This window comes from Daldinia loculata (assembly GCF_022478755.1).
Source record: "Daldinia loculata strain CBS 113971 unplaced genomic scaffold F4817scaffold_1, whole genome shotgun sequence".
Taxonomy (NCBI): Eukaryota; Fungi; Ascomycota; class Sordariomycetes; order Xylariales; family Hypoxylaceae; genus Daldinia; species Daldinia loculata.
The window spans coordinates 847,729-865,271 of NW_026054855.1; the positions used below are offsets into that span (position 1 = coordinate 847,729).

The 17,543-nt window shown below is 49.1% G+C and overlaps 5 protein-coding genes across 5 annotated transcripts; 3 read left to right on the top strand and 2 right to left on the bottom strand.

Moving 5' to 3' along the window:
- Window positions 1-1,071: 1,071 nt before the first annotated feature.
- Window positions 1,072-3,847, top strand: F4817DRAFT_363108 (uncharacterized protein; the record flags this gene model as incomplete). The annotated part of the gene is made up of 2 exons (XM_049306610.1): window positions 1,072-1,486; window positions 1,843-3,847. The coding sequence occupies 2 exons, from the start codon at window positions 1,072-1,074 to the stop codon at window positions 3,666-3,668; spliced, it is 2,241 nt and encodes a 746-aa protein (XP_049163962.1). The 3' UTR covers window positions 3,669-3,847.
- A 612-nt stretch (window positions 3,848-4,459) lies between these two features.
- On the top strand, window positions 4,460-8,894 carry F4817DRAFT_8554 (dynein associated protein-domain-containing protein). Its single transcript, XM_049307970.1, has 2 exons — window positions 4,460-4,998; window positions 5,061-8,894. Exons 1-2 carry the CDS (start codon window positions 4,552-4,554, stop codon window positions 8,682-8,684), a joined length of 4,071 nt encoding a protein of 1,356 aa, XP_049163963.1. The 5' UTR covers window positions 4,460-4,551; the 3' UTR covers window positions 8,685-8,894.
- Window positions 8,841-10,176, bottom strand: F4817DRAFT_322604 (signal recognition particle, SRP19 subunit). The gene has a single exon (XM_049301419.1). The coding sequence runs from the start codon at window positions 9,963-9,965 to the stop codon at window positions 9,048-9,050; it is 918 nt and encodes a 305-aa protein (XP_049163964.1). The 5' UTR covers window positions 9,966-10,176; the 3' UTR covers window positions 8,841-9,047.
- A 193-nt stretch (window positions 10,177-10,369) lies between these two features.
- On the top strand, window positions 10,370-12,890 carry F4817DRAFT_8564 (cytochrome P450). The gene is made up of 3 exons (XM_049307971.1): window positions 10,370-11,171; window positions 11,227-12,483; window positions 12,634-12,890. Exons 1-3 carry the CDS (start codon window positions 11,091-11,093, stop codon window positions 12,826-12,828), a joined length of 1,533 nt encoding a protein of 510 aa, XP_049163965.1. The 5' UTR covers window positions 10,370-11,090; the 3' UTR covers window positions 12,829-12,890.
- A 1,650-nt stretch (window positions 12,891-14,540) lies between these two features.
- On the bottom strand, window positions 14,541-16,770 carry F4817DRAFT_322613 (CDP-alcohol phosphatidyltransferase-domain-containing protein). The gene is made up of 4 exons (XM_049301420.1): window positions 15,863-16,770; window positions 15,370-15,746; window positions 14,612-15,312; window positions 14,541-14,563 (listed from the first exon to the last, which is right to left on the bottom strand). The coding sequence occupies exons 1-3, from the start codon at window positions 16,116-16,118 to the stop codon at window positions 14,917-14,919; spliced, it is 1,029 nt and encodes a 342-aa protein (XP_049163966.1). The 5' UTR covers window positions 16,119-16,770; the 3' UTR covers window positions 14,541-14,563; window positions 14,612-14,916.
- Window positions 16,771-17,543: the final 773 nt, after the last annotated feature.

The following is a 17,543-nucleotide window of genomic DNA, read 5'->3' on the forward strand; positions in this document are numbered from 1 at the left end:
CTTCTACCTAGGCTAATTTCGGTTGACATTGTCTTTGTTGTTGCTAGTAATTGAGGGGAATGAGAGCTCGTAAGAGACAGTGTTAGGTAGGTATTCAGTCCGTTCCAGCAGGGGGACAGCAGAGCATAGAGCATTCCTAGTGTATTGTACCTAATGTAGCTTTGAACTAAGGGGTTGTCATGTTGTGTCAAGCAGTTAAGAAGGAAACCTTTCTAATTTCTTTTTTGACTGCGTCGAACAAGGCCACTATATATAATATATGTATGCATTGACTATTGACCTTATAGACTTTGTTGTCTAATATATTTGTTAGACTTACTCTTGTCATCATTAGAATGACTGGCCTATTATTGACTACTGCGAACGGCAGAGTAATTGTTAGGTATTGGCCGTTGCAAACGCTGGACAAAGGAAGGGGGAGAAAAAAAAGATAGGTAGAGAGAAGTGGCTCTAATCTGCAACAGCCTGGACCTCAGTATATTCCCGAGACATAGTCCCAAAGAAACATATCCTCCTTTTTCCCTTCTCTCGACCTAACCTGCTGGCTCTTATTCCCCTGGTAACTAATTAGTTAGTTGCGTTGGCAAAACACTTTGTTAATGGCCAACGCTGGGTTTGTATGTGCGTATGCGGGAGAGTCAGCAGTGGTAGTAGTGGCAACGGCATAAGGTCATTGACCACCTGAAGTGTACCTCCTCTCTTCCTAGGGTTATTGGTCATTGTCACCTAGCTGAAGCCTTGTGAATAGAAAGGATATCAACAAAGAAAACAATCCTAACAAGCCCTTAGTTGTTGCCTCCACCATTTATTCATGTCTCATGTCTTCGCCTTAGATCGACAGCCACATACACACCCTACTACGAGTTAGTTGGCTTATCACATCATCGTCGTCGCCGTCACTGTTTCCAAGGATCCTTCTCTCTTCAGATGCCAGACCCCTGAGGCCTTGGTAGTCGTTGTAGCGAGAGCTCGTGTATGCTCCCGAACTGGGACTCCGCTCTTTGAGCTGTCCGCCCTCCCCACACACCGACACTCTCCTCTCTGCTTGGCTATCAACCGTTTGCGAAGAACATGACCGAACCTAGCAGCAGCTATCCTTCTCCCTCTACCTCCCAAAATGACCGGTCTTCCCTCCAGACTACAGATTCTTCAGCTACGCTGACAACTAGCCCTACAAGACAGACTGAGTCTCGGTCTACGATGGCAACGAATTCCTACGACGATAGGGAAGTAGAAGCAGCAAGATCAAACCTCATAGCAGCTCCAGGAGCACATCTACCTGATGATAGTAGTCCCTCAACAACCGCCGCTACAAGACAGGGTCGAAAACGAGCATACTCCATCGACGTGGAAGAGGCGAATCAGCCCCGAATCCAAGATCTTCGACTTTATACCCCTAATACAGCAACATCAAATACAACCGAAGGGCTTAGGGACCTAATATGTCTCTGTACAAAAGCACCCAAGGTTCCTAGGCCGCGTAATGGTACGTAAAAGAGTTTTACTCATGTTTTCTGCTGTCGTTCTATTTGCCTTAGCAAACTCGAGTTTGGGACTCTACCTGAGCCGAAAATATCCCCCACCGCTCTTCTTTCCAACCCTTTACTATTTCCCCTTTGCTTCTCCAGAAACACGACAAGGTTTCAGATGTATCCCAGTCCCGAGACGGGTAACTCGGACGGCTATCTCTTTGTCCGTGTGTTGTGTTCTGTATTTAGAATTCAAAGGGGCGGAAATGAAAGGGTCGAGACTTGTCTTATTACATCCGGTAACAAATTGAACATGTTGCAAACTTGAATCTGGGAGCATACAGCTGACATTCGCTTTCACCCCTTCCAACAGCGTTCATTCTTTATCGACAGCACTACCAAGGCCAGGTCGCCTCTCGGAATCCGGGACTAGCCAACCCAGAGATATCAAAGCTCATTGGCGAACAGTGGCGCGAGCAGCCCGAAGAGATAAAGAATAATTGGAAACGGCTTGCAGAAGAGGAAAAACTTCGACATCAGCGTCAATACCCTGACTACAGATACCAGCCTAGGCGAGGAGGCAAAGCTTCCGGCAGCAGGCCCATACCGGCGACTGGCGAAGATCCTGGTCACTGTCCTAAGTGCGGTGGACGTTATATCGCGACACCAAGGACACCTTCCACCCCTTTCAGTGCCGCAACGCCGGAGGGTGCCGGGCTGGGCCCTAACATGCCGTCCTATGCGATACCAAACCCTAGAGTAATCGAGACAGACCACTTACGGCGTGGATCAGGTTCAAGCATCATGTCTCTTGACAGCCAAGAACGTCGATATATGCCACCGCACATGCAAAATATCGATGAGGATTACCCGATGATGTCGCCAATAGGAACGCCGGTAGATACAAAACGACGTCGTTTCAACGGGCCGAACGTATTTACTCCGGGATCGCCACCGATGGGCTATATGTCTGCTGATCCACGATTCCATCGCCAACCACTCGCCGGTCCACCAGTGTCGGCAACTGGATATGGCCCTGGGCCACTACCTAGACTAGGAGGTAGGCAATGGCAAATGGTCAGCCAACCTAATTATCCTCACATGCAACCACCACCGCAGCCGCGTACACCAATGTCGTATCAAGCTGCTCCGACACCAACCCGTCATACCTCTGCATTTGACGAGTCTCTCCGATTGCCACCGCTACAAACACAGGTCCCAGGCTCGCCCGCCGTAAGCTCGGGGCCAGGACCGGCACGCGTGCCCCCTAGCGTTCAACCTGGGCATGGCCATGGTATTCCAAATGGTGCCAATGCTCCCCAAAAGCAACCGCAGCCACAACATGCCCTACCGAGATGGCCATTCCTACTGAAGCTGGAGGTGCTACGCTCGATTTGCTCGCCCCTGAAGCCCCCCGGCCCGGGAGGGCCGTTGTTCGAAACGCGAGGCCCTCTTATTGCCATCGAAGGTGCGGTCCCGGCCATACTGAAAGAGGTGGCAGCTGTAGTAGAGAAAGCGTTGTCTGTTTCGGGAGAATATGCCGTAAAGACTTGGACAGAAGATACCCAGACACAACTAAGACCGGTAGAAACGGATGGAAGAAATAATAGTAATACCAGTGAGAACGAACAAGTCATAAGAGAGAACAGCCCACCGAGAGGGTCGGGGTTCTTGAGTCCCCTAGCAACTTATGTTGCAAAGATGCTGAAATGGCACAAGATATCCGAAGATCTTATAAAATACATCACTAGCCACCCGCCGTCAACAAGTACGACGCATGGCGAGACGGGAGAGAATTCCATGGACGTCCAAGTATCGCCGAAGACCAAGCCTCGACTCCCGGTCGCCGTCGTGTCCGATGGCTACAGCCTAACGGTCTCAGATAGATACGCCAGTTCACTACACGTAAACGACGCCTACCGCGCGGACGACCATTGGCAGTGGCTAGCAACGCTCTGGCGAGGAATCGTAGGCCCCGACCTAACGATATACGTCAAGCGAACCGCAGAGGCAGAAGCCCAAGGCAACAGCCTCTTGGAGTTTGCCAACCCGGCCGTCATGGTGCTGCACGTGGCGGAGGGGGGCAAGGGGGTAGACGAGAAGCTAGAGCGGCGGCTCGGCTTCGAGATCATGGAGTGGGTGCGTAGCGGGAGCTTCAAGGCGGGTTTTGCGCTGCCGCCGCCGCCGCCGCGTTCATGAATTTTTTATCGATGGGTTTTCACGTATTCATTCACGGGTGAGAAAAAAGAGCGTCAAGGGAGGAGGAGGAGGAGGAGGAGGTTTACAATACCCTATGTTGCATAGTTATGAATTTGTGCTCAGTTAGCTGCGGCGGGTTAAATTACACTTGTACGTACTTAAAAAACACATGTGTGGGAAAATGGGAATCATGTACGTATGTATGTTGTATGTATGAATGTCCATATGTATTGTAGGTAATGAGACGAGACGGGGACCGAATGGTACCGCATACATACCCTCTACATATGGCTTTTTGGCGGTTTATAAGATCACTTGACCTTTTTTTCTTTTTATCTTCCGTGATGCCACAAAGTCTCACTTCAGGTCGTGTAAGATCGGAGTATTCGTGATCAAGGTGAGACCCCCTGAGTTAGGTAGGACGAATTTGTGTTGAGGGTACATCGAGACTCGATGGTGATGATTTCGGGAGTAAAATAAGGGGAACATAGATGAATATTTCAATACTCCCTTTTCGGTTTTAGCGTCTTTGAATTTTCTTCTGTATTTACTTATTAAAGTCTTAATTGGAAAAGTTGTAGGGAGGTTGTTATTTGGCGTATCACAGGTGTATCTGATAGGTTGATGCAGGGTGCCTCCTATTTGATGTTACTGATACAGTGATGATTCTACTGTATGCATTTAACCCAAAACACGGTATGACCACACTGTGATTTTCCGTAATAACCCCGATAAGGAGGTAATGACCATTCGCGTGACGAAACAAGCAACGCGTACTTTGTACTTTTTAACCAAGAACAAAGAGCTTCAAACGTCAAGCTTCAGGGCCAACACCAAACGCCCTGGTCCATTATGAACTAATTGCGAGGAATTCCTGCCCAGAATGTCGGATGTCGAAGTCGGGCAGACGATTCGGCTCACCGACGGCCGCAATGCGATTGTTAGATATGTCGGATACACCCATTTCGCTGTGGGCGACTGGATAGGTATCGAGCTCGAGGATGATGGGGGGAAGAACGATGGATCCGTTCAAGGCGAGCGCTACTTCGATTGCTCCCCGGGAAGAGGCATGTTCGTCCGGCCCGCTACCGTGGCGGCAGTGCTCCAGCCTGCTCCGCCTACTAGGCCTGCTGCCCCTGCTCAAAGAGGGCCGCGAACAGGCACAGCTGCTAGACGACCAAGCTCTGTGACGGGACGTCCGAGCTCCGTAGCGGGACGATCAAATTCTATGACAGACCCTTCGGCGGGTAAACGAATGAGCTTGAATGCGCCCAGTCCGAGTCCGGTACCTAGGAGGTCTTCATCTTCTCGACCGTCTAGTATGGTGAGGGTGCGTATAGCTTATACTAATATACCCCCCGCATATCTTGGATTCTAACCTTGCCATGACAGTCTCCCACCAAGTCTCCTACGAAGCAACTTGGAATGACCGCCCCGCCTAGCGTTTCGAACCCGAGAACCGGTACACCATCGAATGCGCGCGTTTCTTCCATTGGGGCGAGGCCTCGTCCTCCAGCTGTGAATACCAGAACCTCTATGGGGCCACCGGCACTACCTTCTGCCGGCAATAGAAGACAAGTATCGACGTCATCTAATACTACAAGATCTGTTAGTGGTGCCACAAGGCCTCCTGGCGCACGAGTCTCTACCGGGACTGCTCGTGGATCTCGTCCTACTGCTGGGAGAGTACGGTCGGGGGATTCCTTATCAGGAAATGAGGGTGGTAACAGATCGGATCTGGGCTCTCCCTATAAGAGCGATGGAGAACAGACGATAAGCCCCGTGCGCTCTAGAACAAAGGCTCTAGAGAAGCTCACTTCTACGGGGCCGTCTTCGACGACATCTTCTAAGCAACCAGCGAGCACAGCAAGCTCGAAAGCGCCTCCGAGTGCAGCTACATCCACTCGTCCATCTGCTACTAGCGCAGCTAGGGAGAACGAGGACCTAAAAGCAAAACTAAAGGTCCTGGAGCGGAAGCGCTTGGAAGATCGGGAAAAGATCAAAGATTTGGAGATAATTCAGGAGCAACGGGACAAGTTCGAATCTATTAATAAAAAGATCGAGGGAAAATACCAGTCTACGGCACAGGAAAACTCCGCTCTACGGAAGCAATTGAAGGAAGCGGAAGAACGGCTAGTACAGATCGAGAACTTACAAGCAGAACATGACACCGTCATGGAGCTCGCAACGCTAGACCGCGAGATGGCCGAGGAGACTGCCGAGGTTTATAAAGCTGAGCTTGACGCCTTGAAGCAAAAGGCAGAGGAACTCGAGCTCGAAGTAGAGGTTCTACGTGAGGAGAATGCCGAGTACTCCCAGGGTATGTCTCCCGACGAAAGAGCAAGTACAGGGTGGCTTCAAATGGAACGACATAATGAACGGCTACGTGAAGCTCTTATTAGACTACGAGATCTTACCCAAGAGCAAGAAGAGGAGTCGAAAGCGCAAATCAAAGCACTTGAAAAGGACCTGGAAGATTTTGAAGCCATAAAGGAGCAGTACCAAATCGCCAAGGAGAAGCTGTTAGAGTCCGAGACCCGTGCTGAGGACCTCCGACAGCAGTTAGATGACAACGTGGGCGCGGAGAGCATGATCGAGCAACTTAGCTACGAGAAGTTGCAGCAGTCTGAACACATCAACGAGTTGAAGGCCATGATAGATGACCTCGAAGCGCTCAAGGAGATCAACGATGAGCTTGAGGTTAACCATGTTCAGAATGAGAAGGAAATGCAAGATGAGCTCGATTTCAAGGATAGTATCATTGCCGAACAAGCACGAAGAGCTTCTGAGAAGGACGATACCATAGGAGATTTGGAATACACACTATCTCGATTTAGAGAGCTCGTCACTAATCTCCAGACCGATCTGGAGGATATGCGTGCATCTCACGCCGTTAACGAAGCCGAGTCTGAACAGCTCAACAGCAAATCGAGAGCGATGATGGATCTCAACCAGAAACTCCAGCTTTCAGCCGTGAAGACACAGATCAAGACCATCGATCTAGAGCTGCAGCGCATGGACGCCCAGGAAGCGCAGCAGCATCTCCAGATTGTCAAATTGTTCTTGCCCGAGAGCTACAACACTGACAGAGATTCTGTCCTGGCGTTGCTGCGATTTAGCCGGTTGGCTTTCAAGGCGAACTTGCTACACGGTTTCGTCAAAGAACGTGTCAACAAACAGCCGCACCCTGGCCTTGAAGATGATGCACTCGCTGGCTGCGACGCATTGGATAAGCTTACTTGGGTATCTTCCATGTGCGATCGTTTTGTCAACGCTATCAGTCACTGTTCACTAGAAGAATTTGCCAAATACGAAGGCGCCTTGTACGAGCTAGAACCTGTCGAGCGAGCTCTAAATACCTGGATCGATGGCCTTCGACGTGACGAGCTGAAAGAGAAGCAGTGTGCCAGCGAGCTACAACGCACCATTGCTCTTATGTCACATCTGGGCGAGGTCCACATCTCACAAGGTCTAGAAAGCTTCGCAGATGAGATGCAGATGAAGACAGTCTTGATGCAGAGCCATCTGGAGTCCGCTGCTACAGCATTTAATATAGTAAGGGATATGGTCCAAAGAGTTGTGCCTCCCAATGGTGATGAAGACGAACTTGCTCAGCATTTCGCGAAGAAATCCGAAGCCGTCATTACCCAGACCCGTAGCGCTAAGGTGATTATTAGCAAGGCGGTACGATCTCTAGAGGATCTTAGAGCCAGGTCGCTGGCTCTTACTCCCGATACTGCGGAAGCTTTTGAAGAGTGCGAGGCTGCAAGTCAAGAGCTTGCAGAGATGTCTCGAAAGATTGGCGTGGACCTTCATAGACTACTTAGCGAGGAAGGTCGCGCAGAGCCGTTCACATACCCAGAGGTTCAGAGCGCCGTCCATAATACTATTATGACTGCATTCTCGTCTGCCGAATCCGATCTCTTCTCGACTTATCTCTCCAAACTTCGCACGCTCACTGGCCAAGTTACTGATCTTACTGCTGTTTGCGCCGATCTATCGCAGACGCAGGAGTTCGAACGCAGCCAGGCGCCATGGATCCTCCGTGCGCAGGAGCTTAAGGCACTCAAGACCATCCCGATTGATGCCGAGGAAGAGCTGCGACAAATTAAGGAACATTACAACGAAGCTCGTCGTACGATCGCTCTGCGCGACGAGAACCTTAGCACAGCTGCCCTCCGCATCGAAACGCTCGAGGCACGCATGCGAGACGCGAATGCAAAGGCATCTCGCATGGCAGACCTTGAAGCGCAGCTCGCGGACGCACAGAAGCTCGTGGAAAGCCTCAAGAAGGACATCGAGCAGCAGGACCGCGAGGCCAAGACCCTCGAGGTCGACCGCGACAAGTGGAAGAAGATCGCCGGCGATAGTAGGGCGTTTGGCGACGAGACCGGCTCCAACGGTAGTAGGGCGAAGGCCGGCCAGGAGCGCGCGGTGGCCACAGCACGTGAGATGGATGCCCTTAAAAACGACATCGCTAGCTTACAAGCTGCTATTCGGTACCTACGTGAGGATAACCGGCGCGCGCGCGCAACGGAACAGGCTCGACATGATTGGCTTGCCGAGCCTCTGCAGAAACCTGTTCCCGTTGTAGAACAGCGAAAGGCGCTTGTGGCAGCTGAAGGTAGGGACGCGCTAGGCGAACTCCTGAAGCTCGCGACATCCGCCAAGGTCTACGACTTGAGCACCCTGCCGAAAGATAAGATGGCATGGCGTCCCGCGAAGGCGACGCCACAGTATCACGCTGCCAAACAGGCTGAAGACTACGCTACGTGGAACAGCTGGCAAGGATCCGTGATCCAGAAGACGAGGGTGGTGCTTACCGCCGAGCAAGGCAGGAAGAGACATCAAGAGCTCGATCACGCGAAGATGATGCGTAAGGCCGCTGCAAGACTGCAGATCCGACTCCCTGATGCCGATGGTAAGGTGATTCCCGGCGTTGGCGCAAGAGAGGTCCAGATTGTCGGGTCTAGGGAGTGGGAGGGGCTGCAGGGGAGACTTGCTGCGGCTATGTAACGTGTAACACCACATCACATACCTAGGATGATGAGTATTGGGGGCTTACGAAGGGGGAGAGGTCGAGATACCCTTGATTAACAAGCATTTGTATCATTATACACACTATTTTTTGGCAGCGTAGCCAGCAGCGCATAGCAGATGTTGAAGTTACATGTCCATTATGATGTATTCATTGATTTATCTTTGTGTTGTAGAGATGTGTTCGGAGAGGGTATGCCATGATACTGGGAGCCTATCCCATACTCCCTGACTGATTTCCCCTTGTCTAACTTGAGGAGCCTTACCTCTCATATCTCATCTCATCTCTTCTCATCCCATCCCATCCTAGAAGCCATCCTTTTCAAGCCTTAGGATTTTCTCTCACGCCTTCCCCTTCCCCTTCTTACCCTTCTTCCCACCACCAGCTTCACTTCCACTATGCCCCGCTCCTCCTCCTCCTCCTCCCGCCCCCCCAAACCCTCCGAGCCCCTGGCCAAGCATACTCATCATATCAGCCGGACCCCCGCCCCCACCCCCTCCGCCCTGCATCTCCCGCATCATATCCTTAAACGCGTTCTCGCTGACCCCACCGCCCGTCATCGCCGCGCTATACGCCGGTAACAACTCGCCCATCTTCCAGCCGCGCGGGACGGCAGGCCGCGGCCAGGGCTCGTCGTCATTTGGGGCGCCGAGGCCGGGGACGCGGACCCGGCGTAGGGCGTCGCTCGCGTCGGTTGTGGGGTGTGCTTGCAGGTGCTGCGCTACGAGGATGTACAGGTGGTGTTTGTTTTTGACGTTGGCGGCGTACGGGTTGGTGTTGGTGTTGGTGTTGCCGCCCTTGGATAGCTTCACGCGCACGCGGCCCGGGTTCGCCCAGTCCTTGGGGTGCACCCTGTGCGCTTCGAAGACGGGGGATAGGCGCAGCGCGGCGCAGGCTGCGGCGATTTCGCGCGCGAGGGGGTTCTTCACGGCGAGGGATTTGGAGACGCGTCGGCCTTGGGCGCGGGTGCGCGTTAGGTCGAAGTATACGGGGTAGAGCATTTGGTAGTCTTTTATGTCGCTGGCTTGGACTTGTTGGGCTTGGGGGGCGGAGGAGGGGTGTTGGAGGGTGGGGATGGGGTTGTTGGGGTTGTTGGGGTTGTTGTTGTTGCTGTTGCTGCTGGAGGGGAATGATGGGGAGGGGGTTGTCGCGGGGGCTTTTTGTCGCAGGATGTCGGTTTCGAGGAAGTCTTCGATGTCTCCCTCGCTGGGGTCCGAGAGGTCGCTGTCGGATACTTCTTCGATTCGGGGATGTGACATTGTGGATGGATGGATGGATGACTGATTGATGGTTGTTTCTGCGGGTGTTGCGATGTTAGGTGTGATTTATGAGGCTGAGGAGTAGGTGTTTGGTTATTGTGCCGTCCTTTTTGGTCCAGATACTTTTTAAGAAGGTTATGTCGATTAAGCTCGTGATAACGAACCTTGATATTGAACCTTGAATTTTGTAGATATGTGGGGTACCTTGTACATATGTAGCTGTGTCCTTTTGGTGGAACATTGAATTGAATGGACGTTGAGCTTCCCAGGTAGTGGGGTAAAGCCGCTAGTCCTCTATCGGTTAGGGTGTTCCCTGCTGCAGCCCAGTGGAGAAATGCTCTTCCATCACCGTAAGCCGCATTCATTAGGTCATCATTTTCATTTATTGATACATAGTACTTGCAGATAGCTTATTAGTACCTGTAATTACACTGTTCGTATAGATTCATTTTGAATGTGACCAATAAGATTGTTCCGAAATACACTGTTAAGAACTACCGATCTACACTATCTTGGCCATTTCTCATTGCTCCTATGCCGCTTGAGTCTGGACTCGTCTTATAAGAGATAACGACTAAGGAAACTCCCAGGTTCCCCAATCTCATATAAGAAAGTCCCAAAATGGAGACTACGCATCCATCATTAGTAATTTTCTTCAGCAGCTATGCAGTCTATGCTAGAACAATTCACACGAACCGATATCCGCTCCGGTTGAGTGGATAAGAAAGCATCTTGCCGGCTCTCGTTTAATCGCCCTAGTCGTAATGCCGTTACCTTCTAACATATCGATAGTCGATGCTTATATCTTTCAAGTGCCGATATTACGGGAATCCATCAACCAAGATGACTGGATGGTATATATTATAGCCGGTTGTTATCGCCAGCATGCCGTGGCCTATGGGACATGAACTATAAATAAATCCATTGCTCATTCACCTACATATCAAGTATGACGTGACATAGATAGCTCCCCGCTCTTGCGGATTGTTTTGGAGCCGCGGGAATAGATGGACCAAAAGATAACGACGAGTAATTATATATGAGCTTGGTGTTTTAGGGTATTAGAGGAAAGAAAGGGCGCGTGTGTTGTTGAGCCTTGGTAACAATATCGAGTACGAAGCTAAGATGGCGACAGGACTTACTACGCTCGTGGAGCCGTTCCGGAGAGCCTCTTTTCTAGAGCTTTTAATCCTTTTTATTCTATTGGTAAGGATGACTAAAGCATCTGGTCTAAGTTTGTCTTCGCTAAACTTCGTATAAGTCTCTAGCAATAGGAATTACCAAGATCGTTTACAATGCCTTCTTCCACCCATTAGCCCCTATACCAGGTCCAAAGCTATACGCCATCTCGCCTCTTCCTATAAGCTGGTCTCGAGCACAGGGCAAGTCCCCCTACAAGTTTGCCGAACTACATGAGAAATATGGCCCTATCGTACGCGTCGGCCCCGACGAAGTCTCCTGTGCCGGTCCCACATCCTTTAAAGATCTATATGGTCCTCGCTATGGTAAAGGAGGACCTTTAACCCGTGACTCGCGGGCCGCACCGCTTAAGGAGAAGTTCGGCGCCGTAGGCATGTTTCAAGCTGAAGTACAGGAGCACGCTAGAATTCGTCGTCAGCTTAACCCTGCATTCTCCGAAAAGGCTTCACGCGAACAAGAGCCCCTCGTAATGGGATACATCGACTCTATGATTCGGAAACTACGCGATGCCTCGGCAAGGGGGGATGTTGTGGATATTGAAAAGTATACTATGTGGGCGACCTTTGACATTCAAGGCGACTTAGTATTTGGCGAAGATGTTTTCGAGTGCATCGAGAAAGAGCAATACCATCCTTGGATCAAAATTAGCATGGCCTACTTCACGTCAGGGGTTTACACGCACGCCCTAAATGACATCTCGTCCTGGGCACTATGGGTTTGGCAAAAGTTCCTTATTCCAAAGAGTTTTGCCGATGCACAGGACTATCATCTTAAGACTACTCTGGATCTGGTAGACAAGAGGATGGCTTCTAATAAGACGGATCATCCGGATTATATGTCATTCATTACTAGCGAAAGCAAAGCCGGCGAGGTTCTCACGAAAGAGCAGATGTATGCCAACGCCCAGATGCTGGTAACGGCCGGATCGGAGACAGTAGCAACAGCATCTGCTACTACGCTTTTCCTCCTGCTCACCCATCTAGAGGCTATGGAGCGAGTTAAACGTGAGATTCGGTCTACGTTCAAGTCAGAGCAGGATATTACAGCTTCTTCCGTTATTAATCTCTCATACCTCTTAGCTGCAATCGACGAATCTATGCGTGTCTGGGCTCCAGTTGCAACATCATTCAACCCTCGACTGATGTCATCTGGAGGCTGCGCCGTGGATGGCTATTTCATCCCCGAAGGCTCCATTATTGGCATCCATAACCATGCTATTGGTCGATTAGAGAGATACTTTAAAGACGCGAAGAAATTCGTCCCTGAACGTTGGTTAGGCGATGAGAGATATGTCAACGACTCAAGAGAGATCTTCCAGGTATGCCTGAGCATCTCCCCTATTATTTCTCACCCCTTACGCCATCATACCTTTGAAATCATGGGTACTATACGCTCGGATATAATATGCATTCGGAATTATAAACATGTAACAATAGTCTCAGGTCGAGTTGATGCTAACTATTCACAGCCGTTTAGCTCTGGGCCATTGAACTGCCTCGGGCTCACAATGGGACGTATGGAGACTCGAGTTATCCTAGCCAAACTTATTTATAACTTCGACATCGAATTAATGCCCGAGTGCAGAAATTGGCTTGAAAATCAGAAGAATTACATCGCCTGGCATAAGCCGCCCCTGATGGTAAAGCTGACCCCGGTACAGTGACTATAGGGTAGTACCGTAAGGATGGCGGCTGGAATTATTACATAGAGTACGTGTAGGTAGTATACTATCTTTAGCGGAATGCATATGCAGAAACGTCAATCATCTCGACGCCGCTTTCTTTCTCTACTGTCTAGAGGTACTCAACAAGAATATAGCCTGGCCATATGTACAAATCCCATCGTTAAACTTAGCACCCGCAGAAAAGAATGACGTTTCCGAGGAGGTTACCAAAATCTTAGCTAGAGATAAGACAAAGCTTCCCCTCCATAGATCTTCTTCCCGCGGGATCGGTCCTGTTTCCGTTGCCGTTCGGACATATGCGATGTCATTTGATGTATGTATGACACGTACCATTTTCTCTGCAGCACCCGGTATTCTAGCCCTAGGCCTAACGTCAAGCCCGCATGAGTATGGCGCCAGATGCATCTGGCCTGATGATGTTCCTGGGAATCTCTGGGCTGTATGTAGGTAGTTACCTAGGTATGAAAACTCATTACGCCTATCATACTTCACCGGTAGCAAAAGAGGGATGTGTAAGCCAGATATATATATGTATAGCTACCTAATGTAATCAATGGCCAAGTGGCCTTGAGAGCTATCACTCGGCATTGATATAAGTATAGTATTACGCCACCGACGGGATAATCCGTGTAATATAGGGGGAGGAGTGAGTATACTTCGTGATGCTATATTCACATATACATATATGTAGACGCTTTTACTCGCTGTATTCTAGGCACGACCACGTAAAGTAGATTCCAAAAGCATCCAAGACTACATGTACATATATAGATACGCACCGAATATGTCTTAACCCCCCTCGGGCTAACCCAGCAAAAAACACATATCTGCAGTATACCTACTCCATGTGGTCTGGCAGTGCATAAGGGCTGAAGACAAGCCCTCAAGACACGACCAATTCACCAATCACAGCTCCCTATAAAGCAATTGCATAGACAGTAAGTACATCATAGGCGGTGTGGGGGCCAAGTTAAAAAAAAACTCTTCAGCCTCCTGCCGCTGAGACCTACATACATACCTCATACATAATGCCAATCGGACGGCCCCCGACCTACCCAAGAGCAACCAACCTAAGAGTCTTGCTTTATTTTACCGAGACACGACGGCACGACATATGTATGTAGGTATGTATGTACGCTAGATCCAGCCCATTCGCTTATTATTACTAGATTCCGAATTCTTTATATGCTTTTTTTTCTTTTTTTCTTTTCTTTCTTCCTTCCTATTCGACCGCGGAGAAACGTAATGGTAGAAACATTCGGGACTTATTCGTTAGTGAGTTCCATGTTGTCTGTCTTAGGTACGCAGCCTTATGCATGCGGCTTAATTACTCCGATGAATAGTAATCATGTTCCTGATGATCTTTAGCCTGACTGGTCCTTATGAACAGGATATAGCACTGACGATGTTTCGAAAACCTTGGGTACTAGGTAGGTACTTGATTGATATGTACCCTTAAGACATGATTAAGTCTCGACATGATTCTATACCACAAGTCTCTTCTCCTTTATCGCTATAAAGGAAATAGGTGGATACTGCTATTCCTATTAATGCAAGTCGTCGCGAATAGACAGATAGATCCCCGATGGATGTCAATATGAAACAGAACAGGCATTACAGCTCGGTATACAAGATCAACTCTCTTTTATATATTTCCAATCATAAAACGATAGGTTCAAAACGTCGCACCTATCGATTGCTCTCTATACCACACGTGAGTTTAATGAAAACTCATTATTAGGATTATATATTTACAACGAAGACGAACCCCTTGGTGTCCTGTGGACATGCACCTAATTTACCCTGTTTAGCCCCTCCTCAATCGACTTGCGACGAACATAACCGGTTATCAAGTCAGATCCCTTTCCATGCTTTCCATGTCCGATCCTATGCAACCGTTGAATAAGAAACGTGCTGGCTCCCTGATGCCTAACGCTCCTTTAATGAAATAGGACACCTCGTACACACTATCGCCATGGCTTCACTGCGTTCAGATTTGTGTTATTCTACACAACTATCTGATTGCGGGTCTGTCATTGTCTTGCTTAAGAAATATATATGCGTTCTTTAAGCACGCTTCCCGCCCTTTTGCCTCGGCAAACCAGCCGCTCTTCTCGACTTTACGTCGCCTTCGGCTAGCCACCTGCTCGCTTTGACGAGCTGAAGGATATTTAGGAATTGCTTCAATGCCATGATCGGGGCGCTGATTCCAGCAAGGATCCAAGGGAAAGTCGAATCCATCTTGTTTGCGCGGGCCAACTCCAGGGCACCAGCGCTATATGGGTTAGTGAACAGCTGTCGAAGGACTGAACTGTTAACTTGTGCTCCAATCTGGATAGCAGCGGCTTTCGACTCGCCGAGGGGTTCGAGGAGCTGTGGCGACAAAAGTGGCGAGGAGAAAGACAGTAGATACAAAGCAATGAAGAAGATTTCGTTAAGGGCGCAGCAAACGAAGAGGACGACCTAAGATCTGGTAAGCTAAAACTCAAGGCAGCGGTTCAGGCACGAGAAGAAACCGACCTTGTTGGTGTAGTAAATATTTAGTAGCCAACTTCGCGATTTGTCTACGTTCTTATGGCTGGTCTCCGAACCGCCCATAGCCAATGTGGCGTACATATGCATGTAGTGACTTGCGAAGTCTATCGTGATCAACCCTTGGAATACGATCGCCCATCGCGGAAAGGCGGAGGATAGGAAGACGAGCAAGCACGAGGTAGTGCATCGATCTGTTACCATGTCCAGAACAGCGCCGAACTTGGTCGATTGCTCAAAATAACGAGCCGCATAGCCATCGAGGGCGTCGAGGAGGCACGAGATACTATAAAGTATAGAACATGTCCGCGGGTGAAGGGGCATGTAGTAGAGGGATGCGATAGCTAGGACGATACGAGAGTAGCCTAAAGTTTTCAAGCTTCTAGGTCAGTTCGAGCTACAACAAGGGTAACTATCATGTAAAACACCACGAAGCTGTGTAACAAAACCATAGTGTTGCATGAACATAGTAAGCGCATACCTATAATATTGGGCCAAAATAGAAAGATATTTTCCTTCGGATAGTTATCGACCTTAGGATCTAATGATGCAATGCCGTTGCCATTACTGCCGACTTTATTGATATTATTAGCATTGTCGTTGCCGTTCACAGTGGCTTCGTGCTGACTGATGTTGGTAAGAGTGTCGTTAGCCTCGTCAGCTGTGGGTGTTGCTGTTGCTGTTGTTGCTGCTGCTGCTGCCAAAGCGGCCTGCCGCCTGGTTCGCCGTTCAGACATAGTGGATTCCCTCCAAGTGCGACAAAAATATACAGAGAAGGAAGCGAATGACGCGGTATTTATTCAGGAGCTGAAAGGCTGGTCGGCTTTGGCGCTCAGCTAAGTCGCACTGATGTGCTAAGGTAACGCTCGGGTGGTGTGATATGAATACGATGATAACTCTGCCGCGAAAGAAGGTAGAAGCGGCCGGAATTAGTTTATCAAGTCAAGGAAGGGATGCGACCGCGAAATAGAAGATAGGTGTCACAATAATAAAGCCGAGTTGAACTAATCAAGCAAAATATATCAAAGGAAGACAAGTGAGGAGATGATGTGATAAGAAGACATTACGTTGACCCTTTCGGCTGAGTCGGGAAGGACTTCGAGAAACTTTGCCAGTTGTCAAAGCTGTCAGGTCTGCCCAGGGCTCACACTCGTGAAAACGGACAAGCTGTCGAGGCTGTCAGACCCGCAATTCTTTAATGAAAAAATGATTAGATCAAATGTTAAAAAGAGATAAGGCTGCAGGCGCCCTCTTCATACAGTACCTACATCCTCTTCATAGTACATTAGGTACATTGCTAGTGTGTAACTATTTCAAGCATTCGAACTTTCTATGTAAAGGCCAAGGTTATGTAGGTCTTACGTTAGATGAGTACATCAATGCTTGTACGGATTACATATGATTACAGATAACGTTAGCAGCCTTCGTTATCGCGAATCTCCAGCCGGGACGGCACGAGCAAACATCCTTGCTTACATGTACTGCCTTCCTCTATCTTCCTCCTTCACATGAATTAGTCCTCACATGATATGTGGTTTCTATACAATGTTAAACATATACACATGTGTTAAGAACGGGCTGTTTCATCCGACAAATTCATTTTGGTACCTAGTAGTTGTTGTTGTCGTCGTTAGAGTAGATTAGTTCGACCCGAATGTGTTATCCGCTAGATATAGTGCATGCAGATGTGACGTCGTCATGTCTTTGACGATGGCATGTCATGCGAGCACAGCATTTGACTTTGATATAAGTCTACCCGAGCTCTTATTCGAAAACTTAGTCGAAAATATGCTTTTTAGGTATTACCTATACCTAAGCTATACTTATAGAGATGGAGATAGTAGACCCCCCCCTCGCTAAAAGATCAGACTAGGAACATCATAGCACTCAACAGTGAGCTATCCCCGATGAGACCTTTGACGCAGCCTTAACAACCCCCCCTCACGAATTTGTGTAGTGTTCGGGTGGATGGTTCCAATATTTTAAGAAGTATGGCTACTACCTGGGTATGTACGAGTCTATCGGGTTTCCTTGCTTTAGAGAGCTGGCATGAAAATAGCAAAGGATTCATCGAGTCCGCCTCTCGAGGAAGAAGGATGCGGATAGAAGACATCAGTGTCTAGATTGATTGGCTATTCACTACCGTTTCGTCCTATAACAAA